The sequence below is a fragment of the Pteropus alecto genome, unplaced genomic scaffold (assembly GCF_000325575.1).
Source record: "Pteropus alecto unplaced genomic scaffold, ASM32557v1 scaffold388, whole genome shotgun sequence".
Classification (NCBI taxonomy): domain Eukaryota; kingdom Metazoa; phylum Chordata; class Mammalia; order Chiroptera; family Pteropodidae; genus Pteropus; species Pteropus alecto.
Genome location: NW_006441398.1, coordinates 579,385 through 591,665, shown reverse-complemented (window position 1 = coordinate 591,665; position 12,281 = coordinate 579,385). Strand labels below are relative to the sequence as shown.

The 12,281-nt window shown below is 51.7% G+C and overlaps 1 protein-coding gene across 1 annotated transcript in view; it reads left to right on the top strand.

The window, feature by feature from the left end:
• Window positions 1-12,281, top strand: part of CACNA1A (calcium voltage-gated channel subunit alpha1 A) — a 202,758-nt gene that overhangs the window by 122,085 nt on the left and 68,392 nt on the right. Inside the window, exons 12-19 of the mRNA XM_006918781.1 lie at window positions 2,992-3,104; window positions 4,279-4,391; window positions 4,519-4,650; window positions 4,868-4,940; window positions 6,664-6,781; window positions 6,913-6,980; window positions 10,254-10,360; window positions 11,975-12,278. Coding sequence (XP_006918843.1) covers window positions 2,992-3,104; window positions 4,279-4,391; window positions 4,519-4,650; window positions 4,868-4,940; window positions 6,664-6,781; window positions 6,913-6,980; window positions 10,254-10,360; window positions 11,975-12,278 — 1,028 coding nt within the window. The remainder of the gene's footprint in view (window positions 1-2,991; window positions 3,105-4,278; window positions 4,392-4,518; window positions 4,651-4,867; window positions 4,941-6,663; window positions 6,782-6,912; window positions 6,981-10,253; window positions 10,361-11,974; window positions 12,279-12,281) is intronic.

Here is a 12,281-nt window from a genome sequence, read left to right as displayed (position 1 = left end):
GTCTTGATGGAACCTGCCCTTTCATCTGGCCACGTCTGCAGCTGGGGTTGGGGCTGATGTTGCTGCTGCCGCAATGACAGGGCCCAACTTCCATGGGCCTGGGAGCTGGAAGCTGGAATTCAGGCCACAAAACACTTCTATGATCCCTTTCGAAGAGAGACACAGGGGTGCTGGTGACGGAGGTATTAGAACCAAAACCGAGAGAAGCAGCGATCACAAGACAGCCAGATAGAGACAGAAACACATACATGCGATTTCTAGGTGAATCTCTGGTAATGGTAAAGTAAATGATGTGTGCATGAGAGCTGGGAGTGCCTTAGGGACAACAAGTCGCCCTGTTTCTTTGCTGATTTCTGACTCTGTTTCTCCCCTCTTCTTTCAAACCTCCTGCTTCTTTCTCTTTTCCTCTCCTGCTCTGTTTGACTTCCTTGTGTCTGGGATTCATTCCTAGCAGGTCCCCTCCAACAACAACTGTAAGAGCATCTTATTCCCTCAGTAGGTACCAAGACCCCCAAGGCCTTGCCCTTCTGGGCCTAGTCCCAGATTCAAGAGTTAGCATGCCATAGTATCAAAATTGATGGCCAGGTGGGGCTGAGGAGAAGCAGTGGAAGGTAAGGAGACCTCTGACCGGAAGGTAAAAAGTAAAGAGCTCTGAGGACTCAACGAAAGTAGCGGCTGGGCAGTGAGGAAGGCAAGTGGATGCTCTAGCACTGGCTTGTGGGCCTCTAGTGAGAATTTCCCCAAACTGTTTTTCCTGCTGGCCGTCCTCCTCCTGCATCTGCTGGCTTGTCTGACTTAGGTCTGTGGATTCTTTGCCCTTCTGACGTGGTTCAGAATTGACCCACCTAGCCACTGGAGACAGTCGAGTCTTCAGCCTAGAGAGGCCTGAGAGCCTCCTTGTAACCTTCATTGTTCCCAATCACGTTGGCTGACCCTCCGGCCCGAGACACCCTCTAGGGGCCAGTTCTCCTTCCGAGAGCCTCGACCTAGTTCCAACCTTAGTAATTGCATTTGGTCCCCCTGGAGTCTCTTATAAATGAGGACTCTTTGCTTCTCATCTTAACCTCCTCTGATAGTCTATTTTTAATCTCTCATATTCTCCCCACTAATCACCTTGCTCTGTCCTGGTTCAAGAACAGAGGTCTGAGACTTTCTGCCCTGAACCTCTGTATCTGAAAAGATCCTTTAATTATCCCCAGTTGAGAAAACTGAGACACAGAGAGGTTAAGTAACTTGCCCAGAGTCACGCAGGTAATATGTGATGAAGTTGCGAGTTGAATCCAGAGTCTAAGCTATCTGGCAGATCTCTGCCTTGGCCATCAGGTGACCTGGGTTCTCAACGCCTGCCTCTAACTTGACCTGGGACCTTGGACAGTCAGTACCACATCCATTGATTGAAGACATTTTCAATTATAAGGCACTCTTTTATGCACCACTGAGAAATGCTGTTGTCTAAACTAGGACATGGCCAATTTTAAGATATACTCTAATTGCAGAGATGTCAGAATGTGAACAAAAAAGTTTGTCTTAGAATCAATAAAGTATAGTAGTTCTTCTGAGTCTCAGATTCCTCCTCTGTATGTGGTAGAAATTGGATTTGATGGCCCTGATATTTCTTCCAGACCCACCAATGCCATGAGCAATTCTCTCTCTGGTCTTGTGCATCATCAGCTATGATGTTTCCATGGTAACTGAGGAACCAGCATCTTGGAAACTCTTAAGTCCTCCTAGAGTTGCTTCTGGTGGTTCTTTGAATGCACCAGATGTTATGGACAGATTTCCCTCGCTGATAATGTTGGTCCTGGAGACCAAAGAGTTTCCCTCGGACACTAGGAGCTCCCCAGAGTCCTGAAATTAGGGGAATGTTTCAATAGGGATGAGTAGGAAGGACCTTGAAGGTTAGGTCAGACCACCTCTTAAGAGGATGTTATAACAAATGCCCTTGACCTTCAAACAGAATTAGTATGTGACCCAAATTGAAATTCTTGGAAGCATGAATCCTCTCTCTTCCCTTTCTGTATGCCTTATTCTCTTCAGAAGCCCTCGTTACCTCTCCTTTCCATCCATTTGTGAGTATTCATGCCCTTCCTGACTCCTCATCTTCCTGCCCCACCAAGAGGTCTCCCAAAAAAAGACCTGACGTTTCCCATTCTTTGTTGGTGCAAAAAAAAAAAAATCTATGTGTTATCTCTTTCAGAGGCCTTTGCTCCGTTATGCTTTCTTACCAAAGAACAAAAGGCTTTATCTCGTTCAAGACTTCTAGGCATCAGGAAGACAGGAGTTCCAGGGGACGTCAGATAGGATTTCCAAGTTGGGAGAAAAGCTGTGCCTTAGATCAGTTCCCTGTGATGCTCCAACTAAATCCCTAACACCAAGGACTTAAAAACAGGACACCATTATGATCTCTATTTCTATTTTTCCATTGGACCTCAGTCATATAAAAGTGGATTAGCCATATAATTCTTAGATGATGACACACTGATATCATGGAGCCATTATTATTTTGTTAGCCAGTTAGTTGTTAGTTAGCCAGTTAGTTAGCTAGTTAGCTAGTTAGTTCAGCCATTTGTTCATTCATTCATTATTTTTTAAAATGTAGTCAGCTCTCAGGAACCTGTCACTCAACGTGAAACCTAGGTCCTTGGCAATAATCTGCATCCAACCATTCTCATCAAACCAGGGCAACAAGAGGAGACAGCAAGATGAAGATCCACTGACCTTTTTCTCACTCCTTTTAAGATTGGCCTGGCGTTGGTTGGTTGGAGGGTGGTGGACAATCGTTGCTCCTCCCCATTAACAGAGGAGAAACCGAGGCCCATGGAAGGGAAGCCTTGCATAATCTTTAGCCAAGGTCACCAAAGACCATCCTCTCTCTCCCTTACTTCCAGGCCAGGCCAGGGCCAGGATTGGTATCAACAGGAAAGTCAGAGCCACTGGCGGCCGCCACCCCCAAACAAAACTAACCTCTCTGTTTCCCCCTCTCCCTTCTAGACTATGCAGAATTCATTTTCTTAGGACTCTTTATGTCCGAAATGTTTATAAAAATGTACGGGCTTGGGACACGGCCTTACTTCCACTCTTCCTTCAACTGCTTTGACTGTGGGGTAAGTGCCCTAATTTCTAAGGAATTCATTTCTCCAGCTCTTGCCAAGCATGGCTGATACCTGGGAACATAGAAAAGGAAGAGGCAAAGTCACCCCTGGACATGAGAGACTCAGCTGAATGCAGTGGAAACGAGAGGACCGTACTAAACATTGAATACAGGCTCCCAGGACTGTCAGTTACTGCCGGTGGGCGGGCACATGTGTGAACTGTCTTTCAAAAATGGGGATGACCTGATAATGCCATGCTAGAAATTCACCCTAGAGAAATGTGCACAGATACCCAGGAGACACATACAAGAATGTCCTGAGCAGCTTTGTTTATAATAGTCCCAAACCAAATGACCCAAACATTTGCAGTAGAATGGATGAGTAAGTGGTGGCACAGCCACGGAATGGAATATTCCTCAGCACGCAAGGCCGCCCGCCGCAACGGCACCCATCGGCCGTGCAGTATTGCGCAGTAGGAGGCAGATACTGACCAAAGCTGTCCATCCATGTGTGCGATTCTGCCCAGCAAAGTTCAGATGGACAAAACTAAGCTGTATCGGTTAAGGATGATGCTTGAATACTCTAAAAAAGGCGAAGACCTCGAAAACATTATGGTAGGCAAAAGAAGCCAGATACAGAAGGTCACATGTAATTTCATTTATGTGAAATGTCCAGAACACGCAAATTTCATGCAGACAGAAAGCAGATCAGTGGTGGACAGGGGCCGGGGGAGGAGGGTGCGGAGTGACTCCTGGGGACGGGGTCTCCTTTGGGGGTGACGGGAATGTTATGGAACTAGGTAGAGGTGGTGGGTGCACAACATGGTGGACGTGCTAAACACCACTGAATCGTGCACTTAAAATGGTTAATTTTATGTTATGTGCATTTCACCTCAATTTTTTAAATCAAGGAAATGGTTGTTATAAAATTCAGGGTGGTGGTTATGTCTAGGGTGGTTATGTCTTATTTCTTCACGTAGGTGGTAGCTGCATGGGCACTCACTTTGTAGTTATGTGTTTTAGGGATTCTTTGCTCTCATTCTTTGCTCTCATAAGGAGGGATGAGAGGGTCTGAGACCCTCACTCTGCTTGCACTGAGGGTGAGAGTTGGGTTGGGTTCCGACAAGGTTCAGGCCCGGGGCGTGTTTGCAAGGACCTTGGATGTAAGAGCGGAGCCTCTGTTCTAGGTCATCATCGGAAGCATCTTTGAGGTCATCTGGGCCGTCATAAAACCTGGCACATCCTTTGGAATCAGCGTGTTACGAGCCCTCAGGTTATTGCGTATTTTCAAAGTCACAAAGTAAGTCTTTGGAGATGTGGGGAGACACTTGGGGGTTGGGGAGGGGGACGCGCTGGGAAGGTGGGCTCAGTGGCCATGGCCCTGGCCCAGCCTGATGCCCCATCCCACCTCCGGCCTCTGTTGGCAGGTACTGGGCATCTCTCAGGAACCTGGTGGTCTCTCTTCTCAACTCCATGAAATCCATCATCAGCCTGCTGTTCCTCCTTTTCCTGTTCATCGTCGTCTTTGCACTTTTGGGAATGCAGCTTTTTGGCGGCCAGTAAGTGCTCAGCAGCTTCTCTGATCCCCGCTTCCCTGGGGTCTGGCCCCGGGGACACCCCATGCACTCGCCCAGACAGGCAGGGCCCTGGGTACCACTCAGGGGTCCTTCTGGGGAACAGAGATGCTGGAGATGTTTCCCTGGAGACCGGATGCTAAACCGCACCCTCAGAATGCCTGGGGCTTGGCCAGTGGGAAATGTCTGCATTCTCTCACAGGTTTAATTTCGACGAAGGGACTCCTCCTACCAACTTCGACACTTTTCCAGCAGCAATAATGACAGTGTTTCAGGTACGACCTTCACCCAGCCCCGAGCCAAGCAAGGCCACATGGAAAAGCACTAGAGTCAGGAGGCAGAGGGAGGGGGAATTGGGCAGGAGCCTTTCTTGGGGTTTCCACAGGAAGGAATGGGGGAGGCAGGGTGAGCAGTTTTAGGACTGGCTAGTTTGAATAATTTCAGACGGCTCTGGGGCATAGGAGCTGTCCTGGGTCGGCTGGAACGTGGCCTGAGAGGTGATTCAAGCAGAGAATGTTGGCCTTGCGTGTAAGAGCCTGATAGAGGAGGTGCTTGAGGCCGTGGGCCGTGGATTAGTTGATCTGCATTTGAAAATCGTGTTCATTGGCCAGTTGTTCACCATCTCTAAGAGTTAGCCAGCCTCCACTCCCTCCAGACCCAGCAAGGCCCCAGCCATCAAAGCATCAAAATACAGAAAATACGAGGTTACTCCGCCCATCCTCTCCAGATTGGAAGACACCCTGACCCCATACTCCAGAGCAAGGGGTCGACCTCGGTGGTCTCCCCAAACCAACTGCTGCACCCCTGTGGGCATGTGACCTGAGGGGTGGGACTGACCAAGCTGGGACCTCCAGAGCCTCCAATAGGTCTGGTCTCTTTGAAGGGGCAGAGAGTGTACGGGAAAATGGGACTTCGCTCCCACCTTCTCCTGGGGCCGTGGTTTCTAAATGAAACCCCGAGCTGGGGTTGGAACGAGACCTTCCGTGAAGCGAAGGTCTGACCTCTCGCGTTAATGACCGATGACAGTTACAATCACCACCCACAGATCCTCAGCACAGGGTTCTGGCTCAGGAGCAGTTCTGTCCCTAAGGCCACTTGGAAGTGTCTGGAAACATTTTTGGAGGGGTTGTCAAAACTGCGGGGGTGGGTGCTACCAGCATCTAGTGGGTCGAGGCCAGTGATGCTGCTCAACACCCCGCAAGTGCACAGGAGGCCCCACCCCAGAGAATGACCCAGCCCCAAATGTCGGCAGTGCCAGGCGGAGAAACCGTGCACTGACAGATTAGCGTTTCTGGAGCTCTTTCACATTTACTGATCCTCGTGAAAACACTTCAGAGGAGGGGAGTGGGATTCTTTTTTAACGAGCATATGGATGCCACACACGTGTCCGCTCAGTCTTTCTCATATTTCCGTTTGCCCTCCCCTGTGTCCTTCTGCCTGAGGCCTTGTCCGGTCCCCAGCCTCCGCCCTGCCCCAGACACAGCACCCCAAAAGGTCCAGTGAAGATGTTGCTTATACAACAGAAATTTATTTCTCGCAGTTCTGGAGGCTGGAAGTCATGGTCGGGGTGCCCACAGGGCTAGTCCCTGGTGAGGGCTCTCTGCCTGGCTTACGTGCAACTGCCTTCTCACTGCTCCTCACATGGGGGAGAGAGACGGAGCCCGCCCAACCTCTGTGGTGCCTCTTCTTACAAAGGCACTCATCCCATCTTGAGACCCCACCTTCATGACCTCATCTAACCCTAAAATTACCTCCACATGAGGGCTTAGAGCATCAGCATTTGAAATTAGGGGCACAACTCAGTCGCTAGCAAATCCCCTTACCATATCTGAGAAGACACTTCAGAGAGGTTCGTGACTCCCCCAGGGTCTCTTTGCAAAGAAGCTGGGCCGAGAGCTCCTCACTGCAGGGACAGACAGGTTCGGGCCCCACAGCTGCATCTCCAAGGGGCCCGTGGCTGAGAGGGGGGTTGGCTGTGTGCTTCTTTCTCCCTTTCAGATCCTGACCGGTGAGGACTGGAACGAGGTCATGTACGACGGCATCAAATCTCAGGGCGGCGTGCAGGGCGGCATGGTGTTCTCCATCTATTTCATCGTGCTGACACTCTTCGGGAACTGTATCCTCCGTGGGGGGTGCGGGATGCGCCCGGGCCTCGGGCAGAGCAGATGGGGTTGTGAGGAAGGGGATCGGGAGACCAGATACCCGGGGTCCAAGGGGCGATGCTTTCCTTGACTCTGGCGTCTGCAGACACCCTCCTGAACGTGTTCCTGGCCATCGCGGTGGATAATTTGGCCAATGCTCAGGAGCTCACCAAGGTGCAGTTGGTGGGAGGATGTTTCTCTGGCAAAGTTACCACCTGCTCGTGGCAGATCAGGACCGTGCTGGGCATACGGGGATGGGGACAGGGTCAGAGCTCTTGGCCTGGATGCACCGTGCCAGGGAGACGACGCCTCCTCCCCGCTGCGACAGACTGTCCCTAGTCAAGTGGGTTCTTCAGCAGAGGAGGTGGTGAGGGGGTGAGGCCCCAGGATTGCAGGAAACAGATGGCACACTCCGCTGAGTACCCATGGACAGGCAGTGGGCAGTCTCAAGGGACCTCCAAGGAACGATGCGGCCTCCAGGCTCACGGCACTGTCACTACACTAGACCTGAGGACAGGACAGATGGAGAATAACCTACACAGGGTCCTGGGGCTTGACATGTGGCCCCCTGTAAGCTCGGGAGCTGGTTGGACCTTATCACTGAGTGACAGCTAAAGAATTCTGTGATACTCTTGGTGCCAGGCATCGCTGTCGTCACCCTTTTGCATAACGGGAAACTGAGACTCCGAAAGGCAAAGTCACTGGCCCCTGCTGGCATGATAATAGCAGCTACTGTTTATAGCATCGCGCTATGCACGTCAGGTGCTCAGCACAGGTCTTGGTACACAGTAAGTGCTCAATAAAGGGAGTCTTTGTTCATCACTGGGCACGAGCCTGGCCCTGGCCCTAGAGCTCTCATTTTATAGAGCTCGTAGAGGGAAGGCTGGGATTCGAACCCAGCCCTGGCAAGCTCCAGAACCTGAGTTCTTGACTCGCTGCCACTTTCAGCCCCAGCTGAGCACATAATGATAAAAATAATAATAACCGCAGAAAGTGTAATTGCGCTTTGATGCCAGGCACCAGCAGGCACGACAGGTAGGGAGTTACTGTTATCCCCGTTTCACCGACGGGGAAACCGAGGCCCAGAAAGGTTAAGTGGGCTCGCCACACAGCTAGGAACTGAAAAGGCAGAGATGTGACCTCTCAGAGAGCAGAAGAGAGAAGAGCAGAGCAAACGAGGTCAGAAGAGAATTCGGGGAGTGGGGAGTGAGAACCGTCCATGCGAGGAGAAGGCCAGTTTTTATTCATGGTCAGTGATACTGAATTATGGGCAAAACCTGGGGCCAGGTGCCCCTTTTGGCAGCCTTGGACTCCCTGTGAGTCAGGTCCACCTCATGGGCACAGAGGAGGCGATACTGCTTTTGGTGACACAGCTCAGCATCTCTGGGATAGCCCACCAGCAGGGCTGCTGGGCATGGGTGTACAGGTTGTGCACTGCACAGAAGAAGCTGGGCTGCATTTTTGCAATTTGAAAGGTGAACGTCGGGAACAAAGGCATGTTAGGAGCTAGCGGTGGTCCACCCTAAACTTGTCCCCAGCAGCCCTGTCTTATTAAGAGAATGTGCGCGGTCTTCCTCTGAGCCCAGGAGGGCCAGGCCTATGGCCACCCGTAGCTTCACGGTCCCAGTGAACCGAGATGTTCAGGACATGTTCATGGAACTGAACCAAACTGAGCAGACGTTGCCAGCCCTCCATCTGCTGACCCTGGCGGGAGGGAGAGTTTCCCAGGCCCAGCTCTGACTTGAGGGGGAGGGAGAAAGGAAGTCTCCGTCACCCCTAATACATGGCCATGGACCCGGTCACCATGGAGCCGGTTGGCGTGGCTGCTCCGGAAGTTGATCCGGCCATGAGCTCATCCAAGTCACTGGGGAGAGGGGCCGCCGGGAGGATAGGAGAAAGGGAGGGAGAAAGGCAAGCTCATTACCTTTCTCTGGAGGAGGCGCGGACATTCTCCTCCAGACCCTCGTTCTTTCCTCCATTTATTCCACAAGCGTTTCTTAGGCGTTTACTATGTGGCAGGCGCCCTGCATAGCCCCTGATGTGTTTTCATCTCATTTATTCCTCACAGAAACCCCAAGAGGCACATTTTCTGAGCCCCGTTTTACAGATTTGTCAGTCATTCAAAAGCATTTATTGAGCACCTATGGTGAACAAGGCCTGGTCTAGGAACCAGGACACAGCCATGAACAGAACAGGCAGAAATCCCTGCTCTCACAGGGCTGATATTTGAGTGGGAGAGACAGACAAAAAATACACAGTGCTAAAAGAAAAAAAGCGACATAGAGAATGTTGGAGAGAGCTGAAATTTTAGCTGAGGATTGTGAGGCACAGAGAGATTAAGCGACCTGCCCAGAGTCACACAGCAGTAAGTGGTAGAAACTGGGATTTGAATCCAAGTGGGTCTAGAATTTGTGCTCTTAACCATGTGCACTGGTGCTTAAACTTGAGCATGTTCCATACGCACCTGGTTGAGAATGCAGTTTCCAGGGCCCAGCCCAGGTTCTTTGGGAGGCCCGGGAATCTGTATTTGCAGCATTTCTGAGGCAGGGGGTCCAGAGACCCAGCTCCGAGAAATGCTGGATGTGGTGCCAGGATGCAGGGAGGCCTTGTGAGAGCAGGCGGGCTGGCGGGTCCCACCTCCATGTTGTCACTGGACAGAATGTCCTGATCTGACCGTTTCCGAGGTGGTAAGGTTGCTTCTTCTGCAGTGATCCCAGCGCAGGGGGAGAGGGGCCCTTCGGCCACATGACTTTTCTTATTGGCGGGTTCGTCTCTGGCCATTTCTTTCTCGTTGCTTTTTCTTTGCTTTTTCTTTGTTGGCTTTTCTGTTTTACGAATGAGGCCCTGCATGAAGGCTGAAGAAGGATTTAAAGCCCCAAATCATCTTTTTCTGTATGTATTTTTAAAAACATCTTCCCCCTAGTTCCGCTCCCGATTCCTTTCTGGAGGCTGTTGGCAGTGCATGGGATGGGCCATGGGGATGCTGATTTTTCTGCATGTGGGGGCTAGTCAGTGGTTTTTGTGGTTTTTTTTTTTTGTTTTTTTTTTTTTTTGCAGTCTTGGTTCAGAGAGCTTAAATGACCCAGAAAGTAGAGTGAGAGGAAAATCTTTGCATTAATTTCCAGCTCCTTGAGACAGAGCGCAGAAAATCTCCCCTGTGGAAAGGGGAGTGTCTCCTTTTGTTTCCTTCTGGCTGTGTGCTAACATAGGGTTAATTATGACCTGGGTCTCTAGCCTGTACGTAAAGGGGGTAGCAGGACACTTAACAGACACTGGGTGTCCACTGGGCTCCCGTTCTGATCCGTGGGTCTCGGCTCTGGTTGGTCGATGCCCAGCCAAGTCTTTTCATAAATATTTCCAGTGTCCCCCTGGTTAACAGTAGGGTCAGAGGCGAGGCCCCAAGGCCCAGTTTATGTTTTGTAAACAGAGATCCCTTGTGCCTTTTAGGATGAACAAGAAGAAGAAGAGGCAGCCAACCAGAAACTCGCCCTCCAGAAAGCCAAGGAGGTGGCAGAAGTGAGTCCTCTGTCCGCGGCCAGCATGTCCATAGCTGTGTAAGTGCCCCCAGCTCCGGCATGCTCCCTGAGCTCCTCGGCCTCTGCACCCTCGCAGTCAAGGATTTGGGGCAAGGAGCCGTCCTTGGCAGGGTTGAGCTTTGGGAAGAGGTACTTCTGCCCTCTCAGCCATTTTTACACAATAAGTAATTAATGAGCACCTACTATGTGCCAGGCACTGGGGATATAGCATTAACAAGGGGTTAGTGGGTATAGAGCATGCCAAGGGTAGAGAAATTTGTGATTTTAACTAAAGTTGTCGGGGAAGTCTTCGCTGGAAAAGTAACAAGGCCTGAAGGAGGCGAGGGAGGAACCATGGGAGGATCCGAGGGAAGAGCCTCTAGGCAGTGGGAACGGTCCTGAGGCAGGAACACGCCTGGCGTGTTTAGGGAACGTAAAGGAGGCCGGTATGACTGGAGCAACGGGGGAGAGTGGGAAGAGATGAGGGCAGGGAGGCGACAGGGGCAGATCATGCAGGACTTTGTGAACCGTGAGGAGGACTCAGACTTCTGCTCTGAGTTAGGCGAGCACCATAGAGGGTTCTTGAGCAGAGAGACAGGACCTGCCTGACTCAGGTGCTCACAGATGCCCTCTTGCTGCAGTCAGGAGAACAGTCAGTGAGGGTGAGGGCGGGGCCAGGAGACAAGGTTGGAGAGGACTGCACTGGTCCATGCAGAAGAGAGTGTGGGGGTTGGACCAGGGTGGTGGGCCGAGGAGGAGATGGATGCAGGAGGCGATGGATGAAGGAAGAGTGGACAGAATTTGCTGGTGGATTGGAGGTGGTGAGCTGCTGAGAATTAAGGTGTCTTGATAGAAGGAAGATATATCAATATCAGTATTCTTAATTGTGCTTTTGTGGGGTACCCTGGGGATTCTGCAAACTGGGGGGAAGTGCATCACGGGACACTAGGGAGGGGACTTTCTTTCCCAAAGTGGAAGGAGGTAGCTAGGAAATGGGAGCCCAGGAGAGTTCATGCTCAGTCAGGCAAGTTTAGGAGAGCAGCCTGTGGAAGGTCAGTGTAAAACTATCAATGTACACAGAACCCCTGGAAAAATCTGTGCATTCCAGGTGGGGCCCCAGCCTCACCAACACTCCCAGAAGCAGCCCTGTTGGCTGCTTTACACCAGTGGATAAATAGGCACCGCCCCCAGACTCCCAAACACCCACTCTGGCTCTCCCTCGGACTCCCAGACCTCCTATGACCCAGAACTGAAGGACCTTCAGGCAGCATGGGGGTCTCCGGAACTGGCTTCAGGCCATATTCATTATGATTGGCTATCTCAGAGGTTAAAATATTTTGAACATCAAGACTATCCGCAGGAAGTCACATGTTACAATATAAAGAGGAATGGAGAGGACGATGGGAACAGCCACCTGGGCTGAGACACTCCCCCCTCCCATTAGACCAGAATGCCCAGCTAGTCGGAGATACACATTTTCTATCTGGACCGAGACACTCACCTGAGCCATGACACCTGTAAGGCTGAGAGGTCCAGCAAAGTTGAGTTTTTCACATAGGTTGAGCTACCTACTCGGGCCGAGATACCCAGCAGCGTGGTCCGTGCAGGTGCAGTGCCCAGCAGCGCTCTAACCCCTGGGCCCTACCCTTGCAGGAAGGAGCAACAGAAGAACCAGAAGCCAGCCAAGTCCGTGTGGGAGCAGCGGACCAGCGAGATGCGCAAGCAGAACCTGCTGGCCAGCCGGGAGGCCCTGTACAACGAGATGGACCCGGATGAGCGCTGGAAGGCCACCTATGCCCGGCACCTGCGGCCGGACATGAAGACCCACCTGGACCGGCCACTGGTGGTTGATCCCCAGGAGAACCGCAACAATAACACCAACAAGAGCCGGGCGGCCGAGCCCACGGTGGACCAGCGCCTGGGCCAGCAGCGGGCCGAGGACTTCCTCCGGAAACAGGCG